Genomic DNA, 24,200 nt, shown 5'->3' with positions numbered 1-24,200 from the left:
TCAGTTCTTATTACAAACACACTCACTCACCATGCTTCTATTCAACTAGCGTGTTTTTTTTTTTTACTTCATATATCTTTCTAAAATACACCTTCAGTTTTTTAACCGTCTGATGGACATCTTAGATATCATTAGTGAACTATGTTTTTAGAGATGCTATTTCTGTGTTGTATGTAAATCATTGCATTTACTGCTCTATTAGTTGTAGCTCATTGTTTCTCATGTTGTATGTAATTATGATATCATCTATTTAAAAACCAAACTCAGTATGTGCCAACTATTCCTTATTATTCCTGTAACATGTTGCATCTGCATTTGGTTTTGCCACTGGCACTTCAATTTAGGTCTAGTAGCAGGTATCCAAGTGCAGGTCCTCCAAAGTTGCGGAAATATCAGTTTGAGACAATGCCTCGAGAGTAGTAAGTATTTCCCTAGTTGACCATTTCGACTGCATTGGCTTGAAACTGTTTTTCCCCTTTACCTTAATTGGTTCACTAACTTTCACTGTTTGATACAACTAGGTTTACTTTGTGTTTTTGGTTGTGTAGTTTTTTTTTTTTTTAACTTTTCAATTCTAAACTAACTACTTGTGCTGGTTTTTGCTTCAAAAGGTTTGTATAACTATTGTAATAAAACGAAGAAAAAAATTGAAATTAATCATTTTACATCTTTGATCTCTTTGGTAGCTATTTCTTCCTCTTCTTTGTTCACAAAACTGAGATATATTCGGTGATATTTAATACTGAGTAAGTTTTGTACAATGCATTGGGGTTATACTGATGATGCAAAGGTTAAGTGTAAAGTCGGTGCGTAAACAATTGGCAAAAGTGACTTTTAAAGGTAAAGGTGTGTGGTTCATACTGGATGTGTGATGGGAATGATGTTAAAGTTATTGTAGTGAAGTAGAGGAAACTGGCATGTTTTCTTCATATTTAAAAACTTTGAGTCAGTAATATTTAATTTTACTTCACTAACAACAAACTTAGATGTAAGTTACTCCAAAGATAATTAAATTGATAGTACAGATTGTAGTTTTAGAAAATTTTCCTGTAATATCTTAAATTGTAAAGAATCTGTTATAAAAGTACAGAAAGGGTTGAAATTATGAGATTAATTTTTGAATTTGAAGAACACATATATGGAACGTGAAACTTATTGAATTCAAAAAGATCTATGCAGCTTCCTTCTTAATATCCATGTCTAAAACTGACAAGATAATAGCATTGAGAATAAAGACGTGGAAAAAGTTAAATTTTAATCCATCTACTTATGTAGTTGTGCATGTTACTTGTTACTAATAATGATGATATGAACAACAGATTTGCTTAATACATCTAAGAAAACAAATGTAATTAGAGGACGATAACATATGAGTGGAAGCTTGTGAAGTAGTTAGTGCTTGAGTTTTCAGGTGGAGCATCTGGTGTAGCTTTTGTTGGAGTGTCTTTGGAATTATTGGCTAAAGACATAAGTCTTCCTTACAATTAGTGAAGATGGGTTTTTTTTTTTTTTTTTTTTTTTTAGTCAGTGTTAGTGTGCTGGGTAAAATGCTTCGTCGCATTTCATCTGTCTCTACATTCTAAGTTCAAATTCTGCTTCAGTTGACTTTGCCTTTCATCTTTTTGGGGTCAATTGAAATAAGTACCAGTTGACAACTAGAGTTGATTACATCAACTCTCCTCTGAAATTGCTGGCCTTGTACCAAAATTTGAAACCAATATATCCTTTGCCATGTTAATGAATAGGACAGATCTTCTGTGTGTCACATTGTCATAATATCAAATATAAATTCACATCTAGTTCTTGAATATGGAGAAAAATGGATGTTGAAATGATAAAAAGTTATTGTGTCTTTCATAGTTGTTATTTTATAATCTTTAACATTGTAAATTTTTCATGTTGATGATGTACTGCATGGAATCTCTTTTAAATGTTTAAGTTATAAAATACTACAGTTACATGTAATCAAATGACTGATTCCTGTATGGTATAATATTGATGATGTCAGTTAAATTGACTGCATCAATCAAAAGATATTGCAAATTGATATCGAAAGTAAAAACTACTGTATAGCCAAATATCTTTCTTCTGTCTGCTGAGACATTCTTGGTACACCATTTCTTGAGTAAGCATTTATCTGTTACAGTTGAATTTGGTACCTCTTCCTCCATCTAATTTTGGAGGTTTTCCGTTTGGCCTCACTAAATGTTGATCCAGCCAGAATACTTTCTGTCACTTAATATTAAATTTGTTAATTAAGTTTAAATCATCTGATGCCAAGTTTACTCGGTATGAAATGTCTCAGATGCTTGAAGAAAATACTATCGAGCCTAGTGAGTCACTGCAGTGAGCACAAATATGTATCATTAACAATAACAACAAAATGTTTAGTGCTTGACTGCTCCAAAACTATTAATAAATTCACTTATTTAGATGCTTACCCACTGCCCAACTTTGTGAACAAAATATCATGTGAGATAATACTGTAACAGTTGACTGATGTAACCTGTACCACTGTGTTACAGCTCATTGATGAAGTATTTCCCATTTTTGAGGCAACTGAGCAATTGTTTCTGTTCAACTGCCTTACAAACAGTATTACCTGTCTTTCAATGAACTATTGACAGATGTTGTATGTGGTAAAATATAAAAAAAGGAACATGACAAAAATTCAGCTAAATACTTAAGTTGTTCATAAATCTAATATGTGGCACTGAGTAATGATAAATATAAATTCACAACTAACTCTGCATTCTAGGTTATCAAATTAACCATACAAATTGCTTCCTGGTTTCCCACATTTAACTTAGTCATATTTGTATATACAAATGAGCAACAGGTCTTATTACTTATTATTGTTGATGGGTTCCCCACTCCTCTGAAGGAATATGACCCTTAATCAAAATCCGGTTTCTGCTCCCAGGAGAAGCTATCATAGCAATCACTGACTCAAAAATTATCATTATGGGGCCTGTCAAGGTTAAAGTTGAGGCTACCATCAAGGTTACTCATAATCAAAATAGTGGACCTTTGGCAGTGTTTTTTCAGTCACTAAATTCTGCCTAGAACAGTCATTGCACAGTAGAAAAACTGTCAAAAAATGGCATCACTTTCTCTTAGGCAAGTAATTTTCCCTAGTGTCTGATTGGAAATCTGTAACTTATATGCTCAATGAAAAGAAAAGTTAGATTAAAAAATGAGAAAATATTACATTGGCAATTAAAACTTATGCCATTTCTGTTATTCTGAAATTTTACATTATCATGAATCCCTTTAATACTGCCATATGATATATCTATTCTGTAACTTTTGTGGTACTGCTTCACAGAGTAACCACTCAAAACTCTGCTAATCTCTCTACTGATCTCAATATCCTTGGTGTACTACTTTGTGATCATCATCATTTAACATCTGTTTTCCACACTGGCATGGGTTGGACTGTTTGACAGGAGCCAGCCAGGTAGAGGACTACACCAGGCTACTCTGTTTGTTTTTGGCATGGTTTTTATGGCTGGATGCCCTTTCTAATACCAACCATCCTGTAGAGTGAACTGAGTGCTTTTTACATGGTACCAGTACAGGTGAGGTCTGTTTTGGCATGGTTTTTACAGCTGGATGCCCTTCCAAATGCCAACCACTTCATAGTAGTGTGAACTAGATGCTTTTTATGTGGCACCAGCACCAGTAACTTCCAAGTAACTTCCAAGTAACACCAAGTAACTTCCAAGACTTGCAAGGAATTTTGAGTGGGGAGGGGGAATTGGAGGAGGTGATCTTGTATGAGATGATGAAAAATATTTCTGGATACTACATTTGTCAAAGGATAATGCCACAATACTCTCATCATTTTACTCGATATGTCCATTCTGGTCAAGGAACTTCCTCTATGTCTTCTGAACTGAAGTGTTTCATGTATGATTGACATGACTCAATTAGCTGCCCCTACCACATTACTTGAAATAGATGGTGAACATTTTGTTGGTATTGTTTAGAAAACTTGACCCCTGCAAGGAATCTGTTCATTTTGATGTGTTACAGTCACTGTGATCCACAAACTCCATAAATATCTGTTCATTAGGCTTTCCTTGCCAGGATAGGTTCTGTTAAGGAGAGACATCTGTAATAAGGATAACCCTTTTGCCAAAAATGTACTTTTGGAATCAAATCACCACTATGCTCACATTTGTTTTCCCAGTGGCAGAGTAGATACTGTGGCAATTAGGGACTTAGCCCCCAACAAGAGATTCCCTCAATGAGTCTGAGTTTGAGCATGATAAGTCCTCTAATTAAATGTATTGAAATTCCTGAAAATAGCCTTGATTTCTTTAACCTGATTCCTACACAATAACCCAATTAAAACTTTTACAGACTTTGTGGCTCTGTTCTATTCACATTAGAAGACCAAATAAAAGATATGGTTGGACCTAAAATAAAATATATTGAGACACTCTTCTAATAATTTACTCGGTTGGTCATTCATATTGCCAATATGTGGTGGGGATTGTGAAGAACATATACTATTATAATAACAGAAAAGATTCTATTGCTGTGTACTGTTACCTCTGGTAGTTCTGTCAATGAAAGTCCTAGTGAATTAAAATCTGATTTATTACCTCTAAGGTGGTTCTTATTTGAGGTATTTTCTTGTACTTATGTTAGGTAGTTAGAAATTTATGTTTAGCAAAAATTTTAATTGTTGTATCACTCAAAATCAGCTGTGTCTTTCATCCTTTCAGTATTGATAAAATAAGTACCAGTTGAACACTGGGATTGATATAATTGACTTAATCCCCTCTCCTGAAATTTTTGGCCTTGTGCCAAAATTTGAAATCAGTATTATGCAGAGTTCAAATACTGCTGAGGTCATCTTGCCTTTCACCTCTTTTGGGATTGATAAAATAAAGTACCAGTCAAGTGCATGTGTGTGTGTGTGTGTGGGGGGGGGGTTATGTAATCGACTATTCCCCATTTCTCCTAAAATTGCTACCCTTGTGCCAAAATTTGAAACAGTATTATGCAGTGTCAACCAACTACTTAAAGTCTGAAACTATGGAATGTGAAAAAAAAATTGGTGATTATCTAAATCAGTAAATAGTCAGTACTAGGAGTTTCCAAAGTTGTATAAACTAGTTGGCGTTGAGGTAAGAAGTTTGCTTCCTAAGGCATGGTTCGGGGTTCTGTTCTTCTGTGTGGAACCTTGGGCAAGTGTCTTCTACTATGCACCATTCGAGCATGGTCAATGCTAGTGCCGTCTGACTGGATCTCATACCAGTGGCACATAAAAAGCACCAACTATACTCCTGGAGTGTTTGGCATTAGGAAGGGCATCCAGCTGTAGAAACCTTGCCAGATGAGATTAAAGCCTGGTGCAGCCTCTTGGCTTGCCAGTCCTCAGTGAAATCGTCCAACCGATGCCAGCATGGAAAGCAGACGTTAAACAATGATGATGATGATTATTTGTATATATATATATATATATATATATATATATATATATATATATATATATATATACACATATATATATATGTGTGTGTGTGTGTGTGTGTGTGTATATATATATATAATAGAATTAAACACTTGAATCTTTCCCACAGTCTTATTCTTCAAGATATTGTTCATAACTTTGGTATTTCTTCTATTCTCCATCATAGTTACCATTTTTTATTTTAACCATTCACATACATCACATTCAAAGTTTTAACTTTTACAAATATGGAAATTGTTATCATTTTGATTTGTTTGATTTGCTAATTTGTTTTTATTGGTGGATTTAATATATTTAATTTTTTTTTTTTAATCTTTTCATTTTTTCCCCCTTAGTTTTATATATTTTCTTTTTTCTTTTTATTTATCTAACCTCACATTAATATGATATTTTTGGTAAATTTTGGTATTGAGAATTTATTACAATTCAAAAGATTAAGGAACTTATTAAATATGCTGAATATGAGTGATTTAATAAAATGAAAATTATAAATATTATTTTGTTAATTGTATCAAAATCTTAACTTTATTCTGTTTTTTTTTTTCTGTAAGTACATCTGGTTTCCTGATGTTAAAATATCTTACTTACAGAACGTTTTTATATTTATTATTATGTGTCATAATGTAGAAAACTGTCTTAATGATATGGTTGTAAATACACTGAAACCAATATTTTTTTTTAAACTGAACTTTTTCTTTTAAGCATTTTAACTCTTTAGCATTCAGTTTACTTTGTCAAATGTAATGCTTCTTTATTTACATTCTTTTGAATTAATCCTGCATTGTCTTGTAGCTTCAAGATTTCACTGATGTAATTAATTGTTTATTTTTAGAATGACATTGTGGGGGTTGGTGCGAGAGGCCAGATCTGGCTAATTTGAACATAAAACAGATAGAATATTTTGGCCAGATATGGGCAGGTTAAAAGCTAAAGGATTTAAATCATTGGTGCTTTAATGTTTTGTTTTAATACTGTATAGAAATTGAAGTATTTACCTGTAAAACACACACACACAGAATTTGTTGGCTAAAATCTATAGATATATTGTGTAGCACAGTGGTATTTTAATATTTTTGTCAATGTTTTGATCAAGCTGCATCTATGATTTTCTTATTTTCAGTCAAAGGAAGTTTTAAATAGATGTTTCTTACTTGACAATTTGAAAATATTAATCTTATTTTCTTTGCTACTTACAGTGGACAAGGCCTTGAAGTTTGTAATCCACCACGATCACGAGCTCATTGTCGAACAATGGCTGAACAGTTATTTCATGACAGCTTGCCACTTGAGGGACAATTGAGCAATATGGTGTCGAGGGGCCTCCAACCAGAGTCCATGAATAAACTCAGTCAACTCAGGTAATGAAAACGAAAAAGACAAATGTAAACTTGTATGTTGTGTTGGTTTGTATCAGACTAGCTACTATCATTTCCATTATCATTATTTAGCATTCGCTTTTCCATGCTTGCATGGGTCAGGTGGAATTTGTTGAGTTAGATTTTCTGTGGTTGGATGCTCTTCCTGTCATCAACCTTCACTTGTTTCCTAATGAGGTAATATTTTCTCATGGCCAGACTTGTCTTTCACAGAAGAATGGAAACACGGCTTATATTTCAACCATGTTGTCAAGACAAAGGTAAACACAAACACACATACATATACATACATGCATGATGATGGCTGTCCACTCATGACCGAGGAAGACCATCACTGACCATTGCCCATATAAAATACCAAGCATGTTTGTGCATGAAGTGATTGCACCAGCAGTTGGCTTCACCTGGGTTTGCATCTGTAATTTCCATGCTTGCTATGGAACCCTCCTATTTGACCAAGCATTAGATAGTTGCCTTGCCGGCAATTGCACGGCCTATAATTTTAGGCCCAGTGAGGCTTGCATAGCACCTAAGAGACCCTTTCCACCCTACTGACATGATCCAGAGACAAACCAGGGCAAAATCTACTGTGCCAGCATGGGTCACAGGCTTAGGAATGTGGGAGTGTCATGAATTCAAACGCAAGCAAAAGATCCCAAAAATGTTCAATACCATTTCCTGCATATCAGGTTTTGCATCAGAGTAACCTAGAGATATGCTTTAACAAAAACTATGCAGGGCCTCACTCCTAGTGGTCTTCCAGCATGCCAGACACTAACCCAGGAATTCTGAGGGCCCATGCACACATACGCATGCATGCACGCACACACACACAATGGGCTTCTTTCAGTTTTGGTCTACCAAGCCCACTCAAAGCTTTGGTCTGTGCAGAGGAACAGAAACTGAGATCACATGATCAAGAAGCACGCTTCTTAATCACACAGCTGTGTCTGCACCTCACCAATGAATGACATTGAATTAAAATGTAATGAGAGATGCTCATTTTCAGGTGTATTTCAGAGCTACAGATGTAAAACTACTCTGATTAAAATGAAAAGAATGTTGCTTTATTTTTTTTCATGAGGCACAACAAACATCTCTGTATTAAAAAGGAATGAAAAGTGAAGAAGTGTTATATTCATGGGATTTGTAGTTAAGTAAAGTAAAAATGATTGAAACCCTGTTCCAATCACATTATGTGGCAAGCTGGCAGAACTGTTGACACTCCAGGCAAAATGCCTAGTGGAATTTTATGTGTCCTTATGTTCTAAGTTAAAATTCTGCCAAGGTTGACTTTACCGTTCACCCTTTCATCATCATCATCATTTAACATCCATTTTACATGCTGGCATGAGTTGGATGGGTTGACTGAAAACTGGTAAGCTGGAGAGCTGCACTAGGTTCCAGTCTGATTTGGTATGGTTTCTACAGCTGGCTGCCCTTCCTAACGCCAACTACTCCAAGAGGGTGCTTTGTATGTGCCACTGGCACAGGTGCCAGTTATGTAACACCAGCATTCGCTACAACTATGATCTCACTTGGCTTGACAGGTTTTCTCAAACATGGTATAACGCCAAAGGTCTCAGTCACTTGTCACTGCTTCCATGAGGCCCAACGTTTGATCAGTCAAGTACTGGGGTTGATGTAATCAACTTACCTTTCTCCTCAAATAGTGCTGGCCCTGTGCCAAAATTTGAAACCATTTTGTGATGGGGATGTGAAAAAGTTTGTACACAGTTCTTTATTGGAAATGTGATAGTACCATCTGATGTCCTCAGTGGTTCTCAGGGCTCTGCTATTGGAGCCATTGATCCACTTTACCAGGGTCTTTGAGAGGGGTCACTTTTCTGTTTTGTAGAGGAGAATAGAGAGGGATATGGTTGCCTGTTATAAAGATCAGAATACACATGGTTCATTTGTGATAAGATTTTAGTGGTCATTATTTGTAATCTTTTAGATTACAAATAATCAATCAATCTCATTAAATATGTCCTGCACTGCAAATAATGTTTATTTTATTTTAATCCTTTAAATTTAGATTGGATTTGCAAACCAAGTGTGAGCAGATAATTCTGTTGGATTTAGAAGTATCGATTAAGCAAAATGTTGAACAGCTGCTCTGGAAGTCAGTATACTATCAGCTGATAGAAATTTACCGTAAGCAGTTATCAGAGGAGCCATCAACCAGAAACATTTCTACAGAAAGCATTAAGGAGCAACTCTTTACTGTCCTTGATGAGGTATATACTGCTGTACATTTAATCAATCACTTTACATTATTGCAATGAAATTTCTAATACTCATTTACTTGTTTCAGTCATTTGACTGTGGCCGTGCTGGAGCACCACCTTTTTAGTCTAGCTAATTGACCCCCAGGACTTATTCTTTGTAAGCCTAGTACTTATTCTATCGGTCTCCTTTTGCCGAACCGCTAAGTTACGGGGACGCAAACACACCAGCATCGGTCGTCAAGCGATGGTGGGGGGACAAACACAGACACACACACAGACACACACACACACACACACACACACACACACACACACATATATATATATATATATATATATATATATATATATATACAACGGGCTTCTTTCAGTTTCTGTCTACCAAATCCACTCACAAGGCTTTGGTCGGCCCAATGCTATAGTAGAAGACACTTGCCCAAGGTGCCACGCTGTGGGACTGAACCCGGAACCATGTGGATCGTAAGCATGCTACTTACCACACAGCCACTTATTAATGCTTTTAAAACATTTTAGGTTAGTTTGATTAATAATGATTAAGCTAGCATATTGAGAATTATCTGCATGACAACATTAGCTTACAATATACCTGAAGTAAATCTTGCGATTTTTCTTTTGCTCTTTTTTAAATAGCTCTTGCCAACCTTGTTGAATAGCCATATCTAGTCTTGTTAAATGGCTGTAGCCAGCCTTGTTGAATAGCTCTAACCAAACATGTTGAATACCAGTCTTGTTGAATACCTCTTGCAAGTCTTGTTAACTAGCTATATGTAGCCAGCCATGTTGAATGGCTATAGCTAGCCTTATTGAACGGCTCAAGTCAAATTTGTTGAACAGCTTTAGGCAAATTTGTTGAACAGCTTTAGCCAAATTGCTGAATAGCTGTAGCCAAATTGTTGGATAGCTCTCGCCAAATTGTTAAATAGATCTAGCCAGCCTTGCTGATTAGTTGTTGAAGTTATCTCTACAGATATTCTACAGAAATTATAGCCAGCACTGATTTTTGTTACTGTACTATAATTTCTAGAGAATATCTGTAGAGATAAGCCCAACAAGTGATGTAAAGCACACTGCTAAAGCAGTTGAACATGGCATTGTGTTATAAAAACGTTTAATATACTTTATAGTATATCATAGTTGCATAATGAAATACCTTATCCCTACAAGTCATTAATACTTGCTGATTAGATCTAGCTAAACTTGTTGAATAGATCTAGGTAGACTTACTGAATAATCTAGCCAGTGTTGTTGAATAACTCTTGCTAGCTTTATTGAATAATTCTAGCAGATCTTGTTGAGTAGCTCTGATCAGCTGTGTATACATAAACAAGTCTATGGTGTGGAACTTGCTGACTGAAAGCTTAGTGATTCAAGACATATTCTTTGTTTTGTTTCAGTCATTTGACTGCGGCCATGCTGGAGCACTGCCTTTAGTCGAACAAATCGACCCCAGGACTTATTCTTTGTAAGCCTAGTACTTATTCTAATGGCCTCTTTTGCTGAACCGCTAAGTTATGGAGACATAAGTTCACCAACATCGGTTGTCATGCGATGATGAAGGAGGACAAACATACACACACACACACACACATATATACGACGGGCTTCGTTCAGTTTCCATCTACCAAATCCACTCACAAGGCTTTTGTCGACTCGAGGCTATAGTAGAAGACACTTGCTCAAGGTGCCACGCAGTGGGACTGAACCCGGGACCATGTAGTTAGTTAGCAAGTTACTTACCACACAGCCACTCCTGCTCCTACAATATGTCTGATGTTTCATTTGCCCCAAACTTCAGCAGTCTAGTTGTGGCCATTGCATTTCTGTTTGCTATACCGAGTAGGCTGAGTGATTATGTAGAATCATTCTCATTTTCTTTTTATTCTTTCAAAGACGGTACTTGAAGATGTTTGAAAATTTAGACTTGTATAGTGTAGTTTGCTTCAGTTGATTATTGAGGTAGCAAAACAATTGTTTTAAATACAAATTTCTGTGCATTATATACAATAGCAATAACTAATGTATATTATTTTCGCTTCACTAAAAACAATAAATAATTGATTTATAGATTCAATGAAATTCTGCTAACAACAAAAATTAAAACTCCCTTCATGGAGGCCATATGCTTATCTTGTTATTGTTAACAGTTTAAAATACTTGATTTGTTAGAGTGATGAGGGAAGAAACTAATAATTAAACACTGATGAGTTTTGTTTTAAATTGTGTGATCTTATATTTTTTTAATATTTTTGTTTTGTCTTCTAGGGAACTTCCTTCTATGAAGGTCTTTTAGAACATTTGCAGACAACTTACAACTTCTCCTTGACACCATTTCTTGACACCAATGGCTCCCCTCCTGAAACCTGCAACAGAACAGTCAAACTTGCTTTACTCACTGCCCAAAGAATTATGATATGTCTTGGTGACATAGCTCGATATCGAGAATTGGCCAATGATTCTACAAACTATGGTAGAGCACGAAGGTGATTGTTGAATTCTGTAATTGATTTTGAATTCATCATTGGTTTGTCGATATTTTCTCATTTACATTCAGTATCATTTCAACTGTGCACAGTGTTTCATATTTGAAGAAATAATCCTGTTTATACCATCATGATACTGACAATGTTCTTTTTTGCTTACTAGTATGGATGGGTGAATCTTTTAAATTTGAATATTTTTAATTTGGAGGAAATGTTATAAAAAAACAGTTACCATTTCTGCAGCTAACTTGTCTATGGTGATTTAATTGTGAGAATGATTATCAGTAGATGACAAAGCTGACTATGATGGTTGGAGTAAGTTTTGAACTGCTGATTATGTGGTTATTGCTCCAGTACCTTGACTCTCTTTTATCTCCTTTCTAAACTGATCCTCTAAAATCATGTTGAAGTTTAAAGTAAGATTTAATGATCAGAAATTTATTTAAAACAAGGAAAAACTTGTTCAATTAAACAGCATGAAAACATGAGCACAGTAATTTATAACTTTATATCATTTATTCTAACAAGACTGCAACAAAGTTAATGATTTTATATAAAGTACTAATACTAATTAGTGTTATAACTAATCTCTGATTAACTGAACAGCTAGCTAATATCTATCCTATGCAGAACAATAGATATGTATAATTTAGCTTGAACCAGATCAGAGATTGATTTAAATCACCATTTTTATTTTTGTAAAATGGAATTTTTGTTAGGTTAAACTAGAATTTTAATCATACTGACTTGAACATTTTTTCCATTTCCAGTTGGTACATGAGGGCTCAACAACTTGCCCCTAAAAATGGTCGACCTTACAATCAACTTGCAATCTTAGCTCTCTATACAGTAAGTATTTCAATGTAACATTCCTTTTGCATTTTTTATTTTTAAGTTGTTGATAAACTAATACAAAGATATTCAGTTAGGACTAACATAATAATGAGTTTAGCAAGTGTAAGTTAATCCTTTCACTGCAAAATGAAATTTTGTGGTTATTCCATCATCATCATCATCATCATCGTTTAACGTCCGCTTTCCATGCTAGCATGGGTTGGACGATTTGACTGAGGACTGGTGAAACCAGATGGCAACACCAGGCTCCAATCTGATTTGGCAGAGTTTCTACAGCTGGATGCCCTTCCTAACGCCAACCACTCCGAGAGTGTAGTGGGTGCTAGTCTAGTTTTATATTTTTCAATATTTCTTTTTTCTCTCAATTTTTTTAATGTGTTTCTTGCTGTTTGAAATAACACAATTCCTATTTCTCTCATCAAAGTTTCTAGACCTTCACAGTCTCATTTTCATCTTCACTGATGAGATATTGCCAGCATGTTTTGTTGTCACTTCACAATAGGCAAAGTCAATAATATTCCAGTAATAATATTAAATATCTACCAAAACATAGAATTGGTATTTTCTGCAAGTCCCACTGCTTCAATAAATTTGACATATCTCAACAAGAATAGTTTCAAATATGACATTCCTCAACAAAAGATAGATTTAGATTAGTATATTAAAATGTTTTGCACAATTAGGGGTAATGAAATTTTGAGTGGATACATCTCCAGCTGAGAATCCCTAATCTTGCGGGTTTGTAAGTGCTGGTGCCACCTAAAAATGTATTCGTGCCCGTGCTGCATAAAAGCACCCAATACACTATGTAAAGTGGTTGACATTAGGAAGGGTATCCAGCTGTAGAAACCATGCCAAAACAGACATTGAGCCTGAGCAGCCCATCAGCTGGTCAGCTCCCATCCAACCCATGTCAGCATGGAAAATGTATGTTAAATGATGATGAGTGAAAAGGGTTTCTTTTGAAAATCGTATTATTCTTCTCTTTCAGATTAGTTATGAGCAAATAGAGGTGCTTGTTAAATCATATGTATAAGAAAAATGTATAGCTTAATAAATGTTATGAGAGCCAACTGAAATTGCTTGATATCCTGCATTTAAATACAATCATCATCATCATCATCATCATTGTTTAACGTCCGCTTTCCATGCTGGCATGGGTTGGACGGTTTGACTGAGGACTGGTAAGCCAGAAGGCTGCACCAGGCCCCAATCTGATCTGGCAAGGTTTCTACAACTGGATGCCCTTCCTAATACCAACCACTCCGAGAGTGTAGTGGGTGCTTTTTGCATGTCACGTGGCACAGGGGCCAGTCAGGCGGCACCGGCATCGACCACACTGGAATGGTGCTTTTTATGTGCCACCGGCATGAGAGCCTGTCAGGCGGCACTGGCCACACATGAGTGGTCCTTTTCACATGTCACTGGCACAGGAGCCAGTCCAGTAGCACTGGCAGGGACCATGCTCAAATGGTGCTTTTTACATATTGTCAGCACGGGTGCCAGTCAGGTGGTACTAGCATTGGCCATGATAACGATTTCACTTGACTCCAACAGTTAATAAAGGAAAACCAAAGATTTTGTAATTTCATGCCATTCTGATGTCAATATAAATATTTAATTATGTAGCTATCAACTGGATTTGAACCCAGCATCTTTACTTAAGTTCTAAAGCCTAAATAAAGAATTTTAGAGAACACATGCAAAAGGCAAAAACTAAAATATCTCTTGTATATGAGACTAATTCAGCTGAGACGAGACAAGCAAATTATTTGAGTAAAGTATTTCATCCTGGTTGGAGAGAGAGAAAGTTTTTAAAAGTTTATGGCAGTACTGGGAAATGAATGAAACACGTTTTTTTGCTACAAGTCAGCTCTGATTGAACAGACCTATTGTCAAAATGTACTCCAACCATGGCCATCCTTCTTTAAGATGTTTAGAAGTACATTATCTAATATATCCTGTCTATTCTTGTGATGATAGGTTGTGATTTGAGAGGGATTTGGCTGCTATTTCTAGCTGGATGAGTCGAGCAATCGCATAAAGGCTCCTTCGTGTTCAGCATTAAAGTGAAGTGTAGTGGGAAGACAGTTGGAAATTATATAGTGATTAAAAAAAACAGCTACAGACAAGGGAGATGCTGAAAGGTTGCAATGGATTGAAGAGTGATGTGAGCATATAGACATGCATATATATGTGTGTATATATGTGTATGTATATATATCTTACTCTCTTTTACTCTTTTACTTGTTTCAGTCATTTGACTGCGGCCATGCTGGAGCACCGCCTTTAGTCGATCAAATCGACCCCAGGACTTATTCTTTGTAAGCCTAGTACTTATTTTATCGGTCTCTTGCCGAACCGCTAAGTTACGGGGATGTAAACACACCACCATCAGTTGACAAGCGATGTTGGGGGGACAAACACAGACACACAAACACATACACACGTATGCATATATATATATATACACATATATATGACAGGCTTCTTTCAGTTTCTGTCTACCAAATTCACTCACAAGGCTTTGGTCGGCCCGAGGCTTTAGTAGAAGACACTTACCCAAGGTGCCACGCAGTGGGAATGAACCCAGAACCATGTGGTTGGTAAGCAAGCTACTTACCACATAGCTGTGTATATATATGTATGCCAGTGCCCCTGGATTGGCTCTTGTGCGGGTGGCACATAAAATACACCATTTTGAGCACGGCCATTGCCAGTACCGCCTGACTGGCCTTTGTAGGATTTTCGAGTGAGATCGTTGCTAGTACCCCTGGACTGGCTCTTGTGCAGGTGGCACATAAAATACCCCATTTTGAGCGTGGCCGTTGCCAGTACTGCGTGACTGGCCGTCGTAGAATTTTCAAACGAGATCATTGCCAGTGCCCCTGGACTGGCTCTTGTGCGGGTGGCACATAAAATACACCATTTTGAGCGTGGCCGTTGCCAGTACCGCCTGACTGGCCTTCGTGCGGGTGACACGTAAAAGCACCCACTACACTCTCTGAGTGGTTGGTGTTAGGAAGGGCATCCAGCTGTAGAAAATCTGCCAAATCAGATTGGAGCCTGGTGTAACCATCTGGTTTCACCAGTCCTCAGTCAAATCGTCCAACCCATTCTAGCATGGAAAGCAGACGTTAAACGATGATGATGATGATGATGATGATATGTCTACCCATGTGGAATAAAATAACTTTATTTTCTATATATATATGTGTGTGTTTGTGTGTGTCTGCATGTGCACTCAGTAGCAGCTGTTGTCATTGATGGTGTCGAATAAAAATTTACAAAAATGAAATAAGGTAAAAAAAACAAACAAACAAAAGCAAAATGATTGATTGAAAAAAATGAAACTATTTAAAAGGTAACGTCAAGGGCATGTTCAACATCTGATACTAAGCTAATATAGCTGCTGTTGCTGCTTCTATTATTATAGTTATAATATATTAAAAAAAAGGCAAGGACAGCAGGTGTTCTTACAGAATATCTATATATATTTATATGAATTAAATATAAAGGGAATTTAATTGTTACACAGAAAAGGTTTTAACATTGGTAAACTTCAGTGTACATAATAATGGTGACAGTTTTTTCCAACATTGTTACTCTGTTTGCGTGGAGGCGCAATGGCCCAGTGGTTAGGGCAGCGGACTCGCGATCATAGGATCGCGGATTTGATTCCCAGACCGGGCGTTGTGAGTGTTTATTGAGCGAAAACACCTAAAGTTCCATGAGGCTCTGGCAGGGGATGGTGGTGAACCCTGCTGTACTCTTTCACCACAACTTTCTCTCACTCTTACTTCCTGTTTCTGTTGTGCCTGTAATTCAAAGAGTCAGCCTTGTCACACTGTGTCACGCTGAATATCCCTGAGAACTACGTTAAGGGTACACGTGTCTGTGGAGTGCTCAGCCACTTGCACGTTAATTTCACGAGCAGGCTGTTCCGTTGATCGGATCAACTGGAACCCTCGATGTCGTAAGCGACGGAGTGCCAACAACTCTGCACTACCTTGTGTAGGTCCTTGTCATTATATCTGTGGTATTTTAAATAGTATAGTTCTTGGTAGCTGCATTTATCCTTATCCTTCTCATCATCATCATTTAATGTCGGATGGAGTCGGATGGTTTGACAAGATCCAAGGAGCTGCACAGCTCTGTGGTATGGTTTCTGTAGCTAGATTCTCTTCCTAACACCAGCCACTTTACAGTGTTTAATGGGTACTTTTTTCTTTTTTTCTTTTATTTTCATGACACTAGCGCTAGTGAGTTTGCCAAGTAACTTGCAAGATGAAGTAAAGAAAGAAAAAGTAGTCTCCTCGACTAAGTGAGAGAGTATTTGTGAGAGCAGGAGGTGTCTTTATACCAGATGTTGAAGGCTGATTATCTATTTATCCTGTATGAGTGAATAGCAGATCAGAGTAATTTTCAAGGTCAAGGTCAAACAAATACATGCAACCACACACACACATACACACACACAAACAAGCATGCAATATTATCTTAGCTATATATGTACATGTTGTGAAGGCACATGGCTCAGTGGTTAGAGCGTCGGGCTCACAATCATGAGGTAGTGTGTTCAATTCTTGGACTGGGTTGTGTGTTGTGTTCTTGAACAAGAAACTTTATTTCATGTTGCTCCAGTTCAGTCAGCTGTAAAAATGAGTTGCGATGTCACTGATGCCAAGCTGTATCGGTCTTTCGCATTTCCCTTGGATAACATCAGTGGGGTGGAGAGGGGGGGAGGCTGGTATGCATGGGCAATTGCTGGTCTTCCATAAAACAACCCCATGATCATTTCTGACTAAAAGTGGTCTTTACCCTTTTTACCCTATATGTACATATAGACACTGGCATGGCTGTGTGGTACGGAGTTCTCCTCCCAACCACATGGTTTTAGGTTCAGTCCTACTGTGTGGCACCTTGAGCAAGTATTTTTTCCTATAGCCTCAAGCCGACCAAAACCTTGTAAGTAGATCTGGTTAACATAAACTAAAAGTAGCTCATATATATAACGTGTGAGTGAGTGTGTGTGTGTCTCCCACCACTGCTTGACAACTGGTGTTGGTGTGTTTACACCCCTGTAACTTATCAGTTCAGCAAAAAGCATCTGATAGAATAAGTCCTGGGGGTGATTTGCTTGACTAAAATTCTTCAAGGTGGTGCTCCAGCATGGCTGCAGTCTAATGACTGAAACAAGTAAAAGAATAAAAGAATACTCACACAGACATTAAAACAACAAAGTAGGGAGAAAAGGTTGGGTGAAAAAGGACAATGTATTGTCATAAGGCGTAAGAACATGTTTCAGTATCTGTACACACATCAATATGAATGTCCATAAATGTGAGACAGTGAGTGGAAGGAAAGAGGAAAACATACTAGGAAAAAAGAAAACTGTTAATTTAAGTCTTTTGATGAAGTCATGCTAAATATAAAGAACAGATATTGCAATGTTTTTATCAGTCCGAATATGCTTGATGCACGTTCGAACTGGGGAACAAGCTACTCATGGAGAATATATCTCTCATCAGTCACTGACACTAAGCAGACGACATAGATACTTATATTTGCAGTTCTGTGAAAATCTGTGAGATTTTGTAACTTTGTACGTTAAGAAATGACTGACCAGTGGTGGAAGTCATCTTACCACCATCGTCATCATCAGCATTTAACATCTATTTTCTATGCTGGCATAGGTTAGATGGCTTGACAGGAACTTGCAAGGCCAGGGGCCACACCAGGGTTCTATAGTCTTCTTTAGCTTGGTTTCTATGGCTGGATGTCCTTCCTAATGACAACCACTCTACAGAGTGTACTGGGTTCTTTTTAACATGGCACCATCACCAGTGCTTTCTCTTTCTATGTGACCCCAGCATGGTTTGTGGATTTGCAATTACTTTGAGTGTTATCTTAGATCAGTGGTTCTCAACTGGGGTTCATGTGAACCATGAGGCTCCATATAAGACTTTTGGTGCTCCACGTAACAAAATAGTAAATTGGAGATCCACAATAGAGCCCTTTAAAAGATTTTGCTTTAGTTGTATGTATTTCAAGAAACAGCTAGGTTTCTTTCTCTAACATTTTACATAGTTCAACCTACACAAGTTAATGTGCGAAAAACAAAATAGGAGTTTTGAAAGACGTTTCTAGAAAGCTAGTTTTTAAGCATTGAATCGCTATGGGGGTCCACCAGAATAAAATAGTAATCAAAGGGGTCCAAAGAGAAAAAATGGTTGAGAATTCAATTTCCAAATAATATTTTTTTTTTAAATTTAACTATAAAATGCTTATCATTTATTATTTTTTTTCCAGAAACGGAAGTTAGATTCTGTTTATTACTATATGCGTAGCCTTGCTGCCAGTAATCCCTTTATGACAGCACGGGAGAGTTTAATGTCACTATTTGATGAAGCCAGAAAAAGGGTAAGAAATTTTGTTCATCACTTTGTAATTTGTACATGTTTGACTGCTTTAATTCAATATAAAACTATGCAAAGTAAAAGGTTTTTTTTCCAGGCGTAGGAGTGGCTGTGTGGTAAATAGCTTGCTTACCAAACACATGGTTCCGGGTTCAGTCCCACTGCGTGGCACCTTGGGCAAGTGTCTTCTACTATAGCCTCAGGCCGACCAAAGCCTTGTGAGTGGATTTGGTAGATGGAAACTGAAAGAAGCCCGTCGTATATATGTATGTGTGTCTGTGTTTGTCCCCCCCAACATCGCTTGACAACCGATGGTGGTGTGTTTACGTCCCCCATAACTTAGCGGTTCAGCAAAAGAGATCGATAGAATAAGTACTAGGCTTACAAAGAATAAGTCCTGGGGTCGATTTACTCAACTAAAGGCAGTGCTCCAGCATGGCCACAGTCAAATGACTGAAACAAGTAAAAGAGTTTATGTAGACGTGGCCACGTGATTTAGAAGCTTGCTTTGCAGTCATGGTTTTTGAGTTCAGTTCCACTGCGTAGCACCTTCTACTGTTGCCCTGGGTTGACCAATGTCTTCTGAGTGAATTCAGAAGACAAAAACTTTGTAGAAGCTCATTGTGTGTGTTTTTCTATCTGTGTGCGTCTGTGCTTGTCATCTCCCTCCACTGCTTAACAACTGGTGTTGGTTTGTTTATGTCCCTGTAACTTAGCTGTTGAGCAAAAGACAGTGATGGAATAAGTACCAGGCTTTACAAAAAAAAAAAAGCATAAGTGCTTGAGTCAATTTGTTCAACTAAAACCCTTCAAGATAATGCCCCAGCATGGTCGTAATCCAGTGACTGAAACAAATAAAAGATAAAAGCTTATATTATTTTGGACAAGGAGCCCTATATAGACAAGAAAGTAACTGAATGATAAATTGTCATTGAGACCCATTTTCAACATTAGTTGAATATAACATTAGTTTTACTTGTCAAGTTTATATAACTTCTGATGTTTTCACTAAAGTATTTACTTACTGACAAAGGTGTCAAAGTATCTAATTAAAGCTAATTAAGATGTTAATCCAATAAGTGTGGGATGACTTTTTCCATTTGTTTGATCTTTATTTATTAAGTAAATAATAATAATCATCATCATCATTTAACATCTGCTTTCCATGCTGGCATGGGTTGGACAGTTTGACTGAGGACTGGCAAGCCAGGAGGCTGCACCAGGCTCCAATCTGATCTGGTAAGGTTTCTACAACTGGATGCCCTTCTTAACGCCAGCCACCCCAAGAGTGTTGTGGGTGCTTTTTGCATGCCACCAGTACAGGAGCCAATCAGGCGGCACTGGCATCAACCACTTTCTAATGGTGCTTTTTACATTCCACTGGCACAGGTGCCAGTCAGCTGGCACTGGCATCTGTCACGCCTGAATGGTGCTTTTTATGTGCCACCGGCACAGGAGCCTGTCAAGCAGCACTGGCGTAATGTAAATAATGTAAAGAGAAAATATATATAACCATTAAAAACTTTAGATCTAGGATTGTATGTTTAACTTTAATTTGAGAAGTGTGGTATGTGTATGTTTAACCCTTTAGCATTCTGATTACCCTGTCAAATGTAATGCTTCTTTATTCACATTGTTTTGAATTAATAAATGCATTCTCTTGTAGCTTTAAGATCTCAATAATGGGATTGTTTATTTTCACAATTATATTGTAGTATTGGTGTGCTGTGGCCAGTTTGAATGCTAAAGGGTTAAAATGTTGGACTTGAAATTGAAGCCTACCAAAAACATTGTGTTGTTTAGATATATTATCATGTGATCTAGATGAATAGTTTCATTCTTGCAAATTTGAGATACAGGCTAAAAGTATTTCAATGTCCTTTTTTCTCTGTTGTTGTCATCTTTGTAAATTGCAGACTGATATTTCAGGCTGAAGCTTCTGAGAAGAAACGAATGGCTGAGAGAGAGAAAATTGAAAAGTTGAAAAGTCAACAGCGGCAGCAGGGCCAGAGACGAGAAATTTGGGTTGCTCCCGATGGTACTAGTCATGAAGATAAACTGGAAGACTCATACGAGGAGGATCTATCCAAATTGCCACTGGATAAAGTTAGTAATACAGAAAATTTATTATTATTATTATTATTATTATTATTGAAAGTGGCGAGCTGGCAGAATCATTAGCATGCTGGGCAAAGTGCTTAGCAGCATTTTGTCTGTCCTTATGTTCTGAGTTCAAATTCCACTGAGGTTGACTTTGCCTTTCATCCTTTCAGGGTCGATAAATTAAGTACCAGTGAAACACTGGGGTTGATGTAATTGACTAATCCCCTCTCCCAAAATTTCAGACTTTGTGCCTTTAGTAGAAAAGATTATTATTATTGTTGTCATTAAGGTGGCAGAATTGTTAACATGCTGGACAAAATGCTTAGTGGTATTTCACCCATTGCTACATTCTGAGTTCAAATTCTGCCAAGCTCGACTTTGCCTTTCATCCTTTTGGAGTTGATGAATTAAGTATCAGTGAAACACTGGGGTTGATGTAATCGACTAGTCCCCTCCCCCAAAATTTCAGGCCTTGTGCCTAAAGTAAAAAGGATTATTATTATTGTTATTATTGCCATACGAAGAACTACCACATCTGATATATCTTTTATTTATGGTAGGATGAGATTTAGAAAAATTTGGCTGCCATTTCTAGCAATTGAAACAACTGCTTAGAGCAAGTATGGTCAACTTTTTTAAGAAGTGAGCTGCATGTGATATGGCTCATCATCAGGCAGGCTGCGCACCTAAAATGATTCAAGATAACTTTTTGTTAGGCATGCCATTCAGAAAGTTTTCCTCACTTACTCATTTAAGAAGCCTTTTTCGTTTAAAAGCCTCTTTTGCTTTTATTTGAGAAAATAGCTAGTCTTAGTCTTTGCAGCCAACATTTTAAAAACTACAATAAGCATTAATTCTTATATCATGCTTTTTTTGATTTTTTTTTTTTTTTTTCATATGTTATTTATAAAATATCAATGTTTCTAAAGAAGTTGTAATAAAACAGGTTTTGTATTTGCCAATTTTTTTTTTGTTATCTGAAAATGTTGTTGTTGTTGGCACTCCGTCGCTTATGACGTCATGGGTTCCAGTTGATCCGATTAACGTGCAACTGGCTGAGCACTCCACAGACACGTGTACCCTTAACGTAGTTCTCGGGGATTTTCAGCGTGACAAGGCTGACCCTTTGAATTACAGGCACAACAGAAACAGGAAGTAAGAGTGAGAGAAAGTTGTGGTGAAAGAGTACAGCAGGGTTCGCCACCATCCCCTGCTGGAGCTTCGTGGAGCTTTAGGTGTTTTCACTCAATAAACACACACAATGCCCGGTCTGGAAATCGAAACCGCGATCCTATGACCGTGAGTCCGCTGTCCTAACCACTGGGCCATTGCGCCTCCCACTATCTGAAAATAAGGCAGTAATGAAGAAAAGCTTAGTGGTTAGTGTATTTGGCTCACCATTGTAGAGCTGTGAGTTCGATTCCCAGTGGTGCATTGTGTCCTCAAGCAGTATACTTTGTTTCATCTTGCTCTAATCCACTGAGTTGGCAAATATGAACTGTACCTGTAATTCAAAGGGCTAGCTGTGTCACATTTGGTGTGTCACACTGAATCTCCCCAAGAACTACATTAATGGTACATGTGTCTGTAGAGTGCTCAGCCACTTGCAAATTAATTCCATGAGCAGGCTGTTTAGTTGATCAAATTAACTGGAGTTCTTGTTGTAACCAATGGAGTGCCCCAACCAGCTTGTACATTTATTTATATTCTTCATTGAGTAGTTAGGGTTCTGTCAATATAACTCAAGTAGCGTGTTGGCACTCCGTCGCTTACGACGTCGAGGGTTCCAGTTGATCCGATCAACGGAACAGCCTGCTCGTGAAATTAACGTGCAAGTGGCTGAGCACTCCACAGGCACGTGTACCCTTAAAGTAGTTCTTGGGGATATTCAGCGTGACACAGTCTGACAAGGCTGACCCTTTAAATTACAGGCACAACAGAAACAGGAAGTAAGAGTGAGAGAAAGTTGTGGTGGAAGAGTACAGCAGGGTTCGCCACCATCCCCTGCCGGAGCCTCCTGGAGCTTTAGGTGTTTTCGCTCAATAAACACTCACAACGCCCAGTCTGGGAATCGAAACCGCGATCCTATGACCGCGTGTCCGCTGCCCTAACCACTTGGCCATTGCGCCTCCACCAACTCGAGTAGCAGTCAAGAATCATTCTTCATTAGCTTTTTTCATTGCTAGTCATACTATACATTAAGGATCCTTGCCAAATACATTACCTTGGTTATTTTATTAATTTGTAAAACATGTACTATAAAGCAGTATCTACAAAATTCATTCAGTTTGATACTAATTCACTGCAGTTAAATGTATGTAAACAAATTACTCAATTTACTGTTTATTCTTTACAGCTAAATCGAAGATTTGTTCAAAGTTTTTTAAATGTACATGGTAAACTCTTTACTAAAATAGGGTAAGTGAAATATCTACATTTTCATTTTAGAGACAAGATATTGCATAAGTGCTATTTAGCCTTGAATTTTCTTAACTCATTAACTTTCTTAAACATAATTAACCAGCAATTTAAATGAACTGATTTACTAACACACAATTTTAATTGAATTTTAAAAAGTATTTAAATGTTACTTATTGTTTAAAATGCTTATCCCTCACTGGGTTTAGCAGAATTAAATATTGTAGATGGTTTCTGCTCAGCTCATTAAAGATTAATCTTACATTCGCCATCTTGACTTGTCTTTAGTATTAGAATATTCTTATTCTGGTTGGTGAAGGAGTAGAACTAGTCATTGCCAGTTGGAAATCCACAAATCTTTGATTTCAAATTTTTTGTTTAGATTATATATATACATAGATTCTGTCTTGCTATGTGCTTAAGGTATCGCATATGAATCAAACTTTTTCTATCGACACAGTAAGTAGAACTGAGACAAAGGCTAATCGATGAAATTATTTAAATTTAGTAACATTTGTTGATGTCTCAGAATGAAAATTTTATGACAACTTTTTCTCTATTTTATATTCCTCATTTCTCTCTCTCTTTCTCTCTCTCTCTCTCTCTCTCTCTCTCTCTCTCTCTCTCTTTCTATATATATATATATATATATATATATATCATCATCATCATTTAATGTCCGTTGTCCATGCTGGCATGGGTTGGATGGTTTGACTGGGCTGGCATACTGGAAGGCTGCACCAGACTCCAATCTGATTTGACATGGTTTTCTACCGCCAGATGCCCTTCCTAATGCCAATCACTCCAAG

The 24,200-nt window shown here is 37.1% G+C and overlaps 1 protein-coding gene across 4 annotated transcripts in view; it reads left to right on the top strand.

Annotated features, from left to right (window-relative positions):
• The window catches only part of LOC106871483 (telomerase-binding protein EST1A), an 87,077-nt gene that overhangs the window by 20,375 nt on the left and 42,502 nt on the right, over nucleotides 1–24,200 (top strand). For 2 of the 4 annotated variants that reach the window (XM_089353800.1, XM_089353798.1), the window contains exons 3-10: nucleotides 345–419; nucleotides 6,685–6,846; nucleotides 8,903–9,104; nucleotides 11,379–11,596; nucleotides 12,367–12,445; nucleotides 18,764–18,874; nucleotides 20,800–20,976; nucleotides 23,330–23,391. In XM_089353800.1, coding sequence (XP_089209926.1) covers nucleotides 345–419; nucleotides 6,685–6,846; nucleotides 8,903–9,104; nucleotides 11,379–11,596; nucleotides 12,367–12,445; nucleotides 18,764–18,874; nucleotides 20,800–20,976; nucleotides 23,330–23,391 — 1,086 coding nt within the window. The remainder of the gene's footprint in view (nucleotides 1–344; nucleotides 420–6,684; nucleotides 6,847–8,902; nucleotides 9,105–11,378; nucleotides 11,597–12,366; nucleotides 12,446–18,763; nucleotides 18,875–20,799; nucleotides 20,977–23,329; nucleotides 23,392–24,200) is intronic. The other 2 variants (XM_089353801.1, XM_089353799.1) reach the window with 1 other exon arrangement.

Source organism: Octopus bimaculoides, chromosome 6 (assembly GCF_046866305.1).
Source record: "Octopus bimaculoides isolate indiv1 chromosome 6, ASM4686630v1, whole genome shotgun sequence".
NCBI lineage: Eukaryota > Metazoa > Mollusca > Cephalopoda > Octopoda > Octopodidae > Octopus > Octopus bimaculoides.
The sequence above is the reverse complement of the archived record's forward strand: the minus strand, read 5'-3'. Positions and strand labels throughout refer to the sequence as shown.